The 8,741-nt window shown below is 36.3% G+C and overlaps 2 protein-coding genes across 4 annotated transcripts; one reads left to right on the top strand and one right to left on the bottom strand.

The window, feature by feature from the left end:
• Positions 1-470: 470 nt before the first annotated feature.
• On the bottom strand, positions 471-5,148 carry LOC100642657 (tubulin glycylase 3A). 3 transcript variants are annotated; one of them, XM_020866280.2, is made up of 14 exons: positions 4,956-5,148; positions 4,551-4,835; positions 4,294-4,479; positions 4,000-4,220; positions 3,778-3,905; positions 3,423-3,696; positions 3,132-3,345; positions 2,948-3,038; positions 2,360-2,530; positions 2,041-2,294; positions 1,774-1,970; positions 1,257-1,529; positions 1,006-1,200; positions 471-937 (listed from the first exon to the last, which is right to left on the bottom strand). In XM_020866280.2, exons 2-14 carry the CDS (start codon positions 4,699-4,701, stop codon positions 695-697), a joined length of 2,598 nt encoding a protein of 865 aa, XP_020721939.1. In that variant the 5' UTR covers positions 4,702-4,835; positions 4,956-5,148; the 3' UTR covers positions 471-694. The 3 variants fall into 3 exon arrangements, with proteins under 3 accessions (XP_020721939.1, XP_048267217.1, XP_020721940.1); XM_048411260.1 differs by having other exon boundaries at positions 471-928; XM_020866281.2 differs by having other exon boundaries at positions 4,551-4,826.
• Positions 5,149-6,434: 1,286 nt separating this feature from the next.
• On the top strand, positions 6,435-8,545 carry LOC100642656 (mannose-P-dolichol utilization defect 1 protein homolog). Its single transcript, XM_003400211.4, has 5 exons — positions 6,435-6,788; positions 7,421-7,486; positions 7,621-7,753; positions 7,835-8,039; positions 8,100-8,545. Exons 1-5 carry the CDS (start codon positions 6,701-6,703, stop codon positions 8,340-8,342), a joined length of 735 nt encoding a protein of 244 aa, XP_003400259.2. The 5' UTR covers positions 6,435-6,700; the 3' UTR covers positions 8,343-8,545.
• Positions 8,546-8,741: the final 196 nt, after the last annotated feature.

The following is an 8,741-nucleotide window of genomic DNA, read 5'->3' as shown; positions in this document are numbered from 1 at the left end:
AGTCATCCGTAATGATATTATCACAGTATGATTTATTTGATTTGATGAAATTGAATTTAAATAAAAACAGATGTATCGGGTTAAAATTTGATGCATCGTGACATTAACATGATTTCTTTTACTTAACGATGGCTTTTAAGAGCTAACTCTCGCAATATATCGTACCTTGATTTTGCGTTTGGATTGTCGAAAAAATGTGCATTGAAAATCATCTTCATTGAGAGGAGTATGACTGATATCTTTCTGATTAGGCGAATAGCCGACGGTTGCAGTACCTCCAGAATTCCAAGATGAGTCGACGTACTCCATTCCACGTGACAAGTATGGACAAAAAGAACGTATATCGCTTAATTTTTGTACAGCTAATCATCGAATTTAGAGGAGAATCTTTGGAGAACGATGGCCTCCATTTGTCTGACTGTTCCACTTTAATAATTTTGATTTTTTTTTAAGTTGCCATTGATGTTGGTTAATTAATGTCAAATCATGTTTTTTTTTTCGATTTGAAGAAGTCGATTTGATTTTGTTTCGGTATTTTCTTACAGGGAATGAAAAATCGGAAGATCTTAACGGTCGGTAGTATAGTTTTTTATTGATCATTTACAGTTCAGTTCAAATATACGTTCAAATATAGACTCTAAGGATAGATCAACAATGGAAGAGTAACGAGTGCAGATCACAAAGACATTTTCAATCACTTAGTTAACCTTAAACCAACGGCGTACATGTCCGTGATATCTGATAAAATCTTATTCTTCTTTTGACGAGGATATTTCTTTGGGACGTTACGATTTTTATTTTTCACATTCACTGCTTGACCAACTTTGTTTGTAGTTAGAAGAGACGGCAACGTTGGTGTCTCCTGAGTTATGGTGGACAGATGAGGAGTATTCTTCTTGTACTTTCTAATAGTGTCTCGTATCACCGTCTTAATTATCTAACGCATATAAAGAGAACATTATCCAGAATAAGATATGGCGGCAAGTGCTGTAAAATTAGATCTACCTTATCATTGTTTGACTTCAAAGGTTTTTCTATTTTTGGTACCAATTTTGTAGATTGTTTCTGAAAAGCCATAATCTTGGTAACCAAAGATTGTGACATCGGAGATGATTCTGCCTTACTGCTATCTGATCCAGCGAAAGTGTGCGATTTTCTCGGCATACGCGCTATATGTTTCTGATTATTGCCAATTTTTTCCTAATGTACAATCGTTTTTTTAAATAAAATCACCCGATAATCATTGTAATACGTACCTGAACGGATGTAGGGAACTTTGACTTAACGTTGGGTACCGGGCCAACCACAGGTGCACTTTTCACGGTCGATTCCTGCTTATCGATCAGCACAGCAGTTATTAAGGGCTTTGGAGGTGCACTCGTTGGTAGAGCTTGCCTTAACTTAGGCGAGTCCACTTTGTAGTAAGCGTAAAATTCTTGGTCAAGCTGTATTTCTAATTCTTCGATCAAATCTACGATCACTGGACCGATTTGATTGTGCACAGTCGATTTCTTCTTCGTTAAACAAGTCTACGATTATTTTCATTTAACGACGGATAAATATAAATTCATACACAATAGCGTCACTTTTTAGTTATATAATAATGCTTAATATATATCAATAGTTTCATGTTTTTTTTTCTGTACTAATATCTCTATAATATCTGATAAAAGGTGGTTATCGCAAATAATTTCTAACTTTCGGATGGCATCCTGTAAGGCTCGTAAAATTAAGAAATTATTTATAATTCTTCGATTTTCTTTTGATGCCTACCATCGGGGACTTCGAAACGAGACTAACTTTCGATTCCTGATTATTTAAATTAGCTTTCTTCCCGCAAGTAGTTATTCTAGTCCCTTGGAGAGATAGAGCTGCACCTAAATATGGTTGACAACTTGGCATCCTTTGTTTGTAAGCCAACTCAAACTGTCCTGTATCAACGTTTTTGTCTTCCCGATAATCTATAACCACTGCGGAAACCCACATAGCATAAGAAAGCAAGCCTAGCGCTCGTATAAACAAATGGAAAGTTTCAAGCACCTTTTATGGTATCCTCGAGAACTTGCCTGCACAGGCGTGTCGTAACTTTGCTCGAGTAACTCATGTCAGGATGACTATTGATTTCGATCAGCCATACGGAAAAGTCATCCATAACCATAAAATCAGCGCCATAGAGTTCGAAACTATTTTTCCGACGATCCATAGCTTCTTGACTAGCTAACAAAGAGCCAACCAGGCCTTGCTTCATTCCAGGATAGATTATATCGTCCCAGGCTTTATCGTGTCCTTGAGATCTGTTGGAGTTTCGTCAGTTGCAAATTTCGATCTGATCACGCGACTGAATCGAAGTGCATCATACTTGAGAAACTCTTTGAAGGTCGTAGCATCCCACATATTATCCGAGGGCAACGCAGCATTTCTATCGCCGCAATTCGTGTACTTGCACTGGATCGCGTGATTGCACAGATGAATCGACTCGTGGAAGTCCGTCAAACTGAATTTCTGGGAGCAGAATCGCAGGTAACTTTCCCTGCGAACAAGAGGATGCTATATTACTATCCTCTTCTTCGATGGATCGTGTTGCTCATAGGATTCGCATGCCGAATATATCGCTCGATGAATACAATAATAGGAAGCCCATTTACGCAAACTGGGTTAGATAAGATCGGTATTGCAGAAGGTGAACTCGTGACTAGTAATTTCCTATAACTTGTTTAAGAGTAATGAATTAGCCAGTTATAATTTTGAATGCATATTAACAAGTTGCTTCTTTCTGCTTTGTGAACTATTTCAAACGTACATTGACGATAATTGCAATGCGTTTTCCGCACAATAATTACACGATATAGATACTTACAAGCATGAGATAACGTGGCACGGAACAGAAATTGTTTCAAGTTATGCATACCTGTACTTACTTAACTATACATTATAGCTAACAAATTACTTGTATATCCAAAGAGTTAGGGGTTGGGCGCAGGTAATGACGAACCATTGTCTGATATCAAATTTAGTACTGTGTATGAGTAATGGCCGTTCTGTAAAAAAGGGAACAACGTGTGTTAATTAAAAGTACATTTATCCGGATCATAATGTACCGATCGATAATTTTTAAAGGCTGCAGCAATTACCAATGTATTTTTGTACGACATAGCGCGTGTCTGATTTATTCGATGGATTCATCTTCGCCATGACATCTTCCAGTTTATTCAGGAGAACGATTCCTCGACCTCGGCTTTTATTTCCTGGTTTCATGATCCACACGTTCATCACACCGTCCATATCGATTTGTGGCCAGTACTTTTTCATCTTCTTCAGGATATGCTTCGACGCCAAGAAGAATTTCTGTTCACACCGTGCTAAATTAATATAGTTCCCATGACTTTACTTGTCAGCGATTCGATCGAAATCGAGTTGCTTACTTGAAATGGCACATTGTTTCGAACAAAGAGAGCGTGACCATGAACGATCTGATAGTACCAGCTGATAAACTGATCCCATTGATGCACCCAAACCCTTTCGATTTCTTGGTCGATATCCTCGTGCGACTGTGCGCTAATGTAATCGCTGCATCGTTTTATTGCGAACTCTAACGCCTTCAAGGGCACCGTGCCAGTCGGTGCTCTAACTGCGTTTTCACCTTCGTTGTTGATCTTATTAACTAACCATTTTAACAGACCTAAACATGCTGTGAATCTATACGAAATATGGATAATGAAATAAAAATCAAGATGTTAAAAAGTAGGAAGATTTGTCCGAATAATAGACATGATTCACCGAAAGTCTTCGACGAAAGCGTGCATCTGATCGCCTTGGCATAAATTATAACAACGTGGAAAAAGTGTATTCGCCACTCCAGCCTCGTAATACCAGTGCATTTGTCTGACGTTCGAACATAAGCCCACCTAAGGCAATCGATTTTCTTACAAGCATATATTATCCTTGTACAAAATGCGTTTCACATGACTGAAAGAAATCAGGCAAGGCCACTTCAGGTACCTTCGACGTGAATCCTGCCCGACAATATCTGTTAAAGATCGTCGTTTTGTTGTCCTGTGCTGGCCAACCGGGCCATTCCGATCCCGTGTTCCAGAGAAAATCCACGGTGTGATTAGTGAGCATTCTAGAGATCAGTTGGCGTTCGCTTTGCTGATCCCTTAAATCACCGATACCAGCCAACAATACGACAGGACTTGCATCCACGTTAAAATGTTGTTCGCCTAAGAAAGTCGACTTATATAATACCAAAGGTAAAGTACAAAATTGAAAAAATTCACGAAACGACTGAGATACCATTGGTATTCTTTTTGAAGAACTTCTCGCACCATCCTCGTCTTAACATGCATTCACGAATCACTCGCGCCCTTCCATACACCATAAACGTGTGATGCGCAGCTATGGCATCTTTCACTATTTGTTTGATTCGCATAAATCGTTCGTGTAACGTCGGTGGAAGTTCTAAGCTCGACTGAATTGTTTCTGTATGACACAAACGATGTTAAAGTATATGTTGGTGAATGGAGGATAAAAAATAGTTTTCGGGTCATAACCTTGAACTATATTCGCATCTGATACAATGTCTAGCGTTGGTTTCGGGTTGTTATCTAGCGGTTCGTCCACCACAGGTTGTTCTTCATTCTTGTCCGTTTTATCCGAGCTGGTCGGCTCCAAATTCGATAGCGCCTCATCGTTTGCTTTCATGTAGCGCACTTGCAAATCTGTAGGTTCGTCTGCACTGATGCACTCCGTTGGTCTTCAATTTCGCTTCATTGCAGTAGAGTTTGTTGAAGGAAGAACGAGCCCGAAGAGGTCAACGTTATTTTATCCTGGATCAGCTTGCAAGATTCGGTAGCAATTATTAAAAGTGTCCCAAAAAGAAAAAAAAAGATAGATCTTTAACGCAATGAAAAATCGTATTAACACTCTGCATGCTCGAATTAGATCTCTTCTAGTACCTGTTGAATCTTCGACGTTCCATCAACATTCTTCTCTCCGATTCAGAACAATCACCTTCGATTTTTCTAATTGACAATCGCCTGTTCGAATTTAAACTGTTTAGCGGAGGAATGTCCTCGATATTGTACGATCAGAGACGACATGCCTCGAACAGATGCGAGTCAGAGTCACAACGAAGAATCAACGAGACGGAAGCAAAACTCCGACTGAGCATCATCGAACAACAGACTCGAAGTATGTGTACATAATCTAGAATTCCGTAGGCGTGCGCCCTGAAACCGTTTTAAACTACCCTAACTATTCGGCGAATTGGATAAAATCGCATGACTATGTCCTCCCCGAGCTATATTCTTATGTCGCATTACAAGATCTGCGAATATTAGATCAGCTGGCTGATAAGGGTGATCATTTAGAATCTCGAAAAGTGACCAGCCCATTCAATCATTTCTGAATTATTTTATCATCAAAGATTTCCTAAAGTATAGTTTCTAATTCTGAAACATCAAATTTACCTGCAATGAAATTTTTTCTTTTTTTTTTTTAATATAATAAAATTTGTTAATTTTCAGACGTTGAGTTAATAAGTTACATAATGGAAGTTCAAAGCGGATAAAAACAGTGAGGAAGGATAGGAGGGAATTGTTAGAATAGGAGGAGCGTACCAGGCACCCCTGTGGAACTTCACGACCATCGAATGCAGGTAAAGAAGCAAAAGCTATCGCGTGGGTTGCCCTAACCACTCCTGTTCCACAACCTCTGACCCACTTATGCGAATGCATCTTGGCTCGCGTGAAGAGGCGGCCTGACGAATCACTTCGACCTGCTATCGCTAATTGCCCGAGTTCGATTTCATGCTGATAATTTTCTAAAATATATTCGCCACATCGTACTATTTTGCAATTCGGCCGACCTCTACGCGCTTTTGTTATCGGTTTTCCGTGTACGTTGATATTTGCGTGTGATAAAAGCAACATCAAAGAATTATTGCTTATGAGATAGTGAGTTCTTTTGTAGAATCGTGACCGCACCGTAAATATGTCAGAAATACCCATCGTTATTTTTCCATGGTTTATTTCGTGATCATAATTTTATAATCTTAATTTTCGTAGTCTTACTTCCTTACCATTAGATATGGTGCGATATATGTTGTAGGAAATCATAGAATATAGTTGTACGACTGCATTCGTAGAGACTAGGATACAGTTGTATGTTGCTGCAATTCTTACTGGAATATTGAAAAGAGTACGAAATACAGACGAGCTCCGAAAAAACGAATGATCCAAAGGATAAACATGTCACTGTCGGTGACAGGAAGTATTTGAAAATGGTAAGAAATGAAGTTGCTCGAGTTTCTTTACTTTTAAAACTCGTGGTTTTAATGTTGAGCATTTCACGAATTACTGGTAGTAACGTTGTGTATTTTTAAAAATGTATTAATGTTCATTATTTTAGATATTAATAATTAATAAAAGCATTATCAGGGAACGAATAATATTAGAATAAATAAGAATTGCAGTATGTCATGAAAACATATGGGTAATAACTGTTTAAAATGGCGCGCCACATTATTCATCGAAGAGTGCTGGGACTCTACCATAACGAGATATCTATCGGTATAAAGGTCGACTTTACCAGTAGAACGACTCTATATTAACCTATACATCGTAAACGTAACAAAGTGGAATTACATTATTTTTTGCTTTCTGACACGAGTCAGAAGATATAAAACGCATGTGTAGCAAGTATGGCTCACTTAATCAGGAACGTTTCTCTTCTACTATTCACAGAAGAGTGCATAGAAGAATATTTCGATGACATGAACTTTTTTCACGGTGAGTGCTGGAACTTCATTCATAAACGGCCGCAATAACTGATATAATTGATTCATAGAATTACAATAAATTTATTTTTATCCACAGTGTCTTACTTATACTCATTCTCATGGTTGTTTGCATACCATTATTCAATAGAAATAAAGATTAAAGTTTGGAACTAATACTTTTATTTCTCACATATCGTAACCTATTTTATCTTTAGTAAATTCTACGATGTAATACATGACTTTACAATTTGTTAGTATTTACACATCCAAATACAAACATAATACGTATATATATAGTTTCACACTACTATAAACAAAAGTATAAAAAAAAGTATACAAATAGTATAAGAATTTTAAATATAATTTTACTTCCTGTTTACTCTCGCATACCGTGAATTGTAATGTTTCCAAATTCTATTACTTTGAACATTGTACTGAATAAATTAGATTTTCGAACAATCGAATTTTGAAATACTCGTAGTGAGCGCTCAACGATGTTCAATTTTTTTCTCGACGATAAATTCGAAGTCATTATTCCTTTCTGACGATTTAAATTACTTCTTATAAAAGTTAAAATGAATTTCCTGCGAAGAAGATACGAACCACTTCAAGTAAAACATGAAAATTTCGAACATGTTTCAGTTGGATGCTTCAAATTGGCGCTGAGCAAATTTTTAGGTCTCGGCATCATCGGTGGATCTCTTCTCGGTTAGAAAATATATTTTTATGTAATCTTTGTAATTATCATCAGTTTAAATACTGAGCTGCATTTTTGTGCAACAGCTGCATGTATAATTAACTTTGTGTATAACATTATATTGTATTATGTTTTTGTTTGTTAGTTAAGATACCACAGATTGTAAAAATTCTTAGAAGTAAAAGTGCAGAAGGCATCAATGTCTTCAGCGTGTTACTGGACTTATTTGCCATGACATCCATGGTATCCTACAGTTTTATAAGTGGTTTTCCATTCAGGTACTATAATTAAAATTATATATACCTTTTATATTTGTATACATTCATATTATAATTAATCAATGAATGATTGGATTCTAGTTCATGGGGTGATGGAGTTTTTTTAGGTATGCAAACTTTAGCAATTGCAATATTAGTCATGCATTTCAGTGGTAATACAGTTCAAGCAACTGCATTCCTTGCTGCTTATCTAGCAGTGTTCTTTGCTGCTACTAGTGGCTTGACCCCGGTGAATATTCTCTGGGGTTGTCAGGCAATGAATATACCCATTGTACTTGCCAGTAAGGTAAGATCATTATATAATATATATAAATTTACTGAAAATTTTGATTTCATGTTGTTTCAGTTAATGCAAGCCTACACAAATTACTCCAATGGAAATACTGGTCAGCTATCAGCAATAACAGCTTTCATGCTCCTCTTTGGATCTCTTACACGAATATTTACCTCTATCCAAGAAACAGGAGATACCACAATGATAATAATGTATATGTGCTCCTCTATATCAAATGCTATAATAGCTGCACAAATTTTGTATTATTGGAATGTAGATGTGAAAAGCAAAGATAGAACAAAGAAAAATCAATAAGTAAATTAATAAAATTTTTAATATTCTCGGAAATAATCAAATAATGAAGTTAAAAAACCATGCAACGAAATGAAATGTGTAAGTGGGTGTAAATAAATGAAATCAGCATTCTGATATCAATAGTCTGAGAAGGATACACATACTTTAATGAAGAAGGTATAAATGTATCTAAGTTAATAAACTAATATTTTAAGTACCCTAAACTTATATTTTAGTCACCAAGTATGTATTACATTCATGAATCTCTTCTAGTTGACAAGTTATAATTTTAAATTTGCTATAACTCATACTATCTTAAAAGTAGAAGATATTTAGAAATAAATATGCTATAAAAATTGTATTTGTTATTATTTCTAAAAGTTTCAAATTCAATGAAAATTTTGTAATGGAGAATCTAAT

The sequence above is a fragment of the Bombus terrestris genome, chromosome 13 (genome assembly GCF_910591885.1).
Source record: "Bombus terrestris chromosome 13, iyBomTerr1.2, whole genome shotgun sequence".
NCBI lineage: Eukaryota > Metazoa > Arthropoda > Insecta > Hymenoptera > Apidae > Bombus > Bombus terrestris.
The sequence above is the reverse complement of the archived record's forward strand: the minus strand, read 5'-3'. Positions and strand labels throughout refer to the sequence as shown.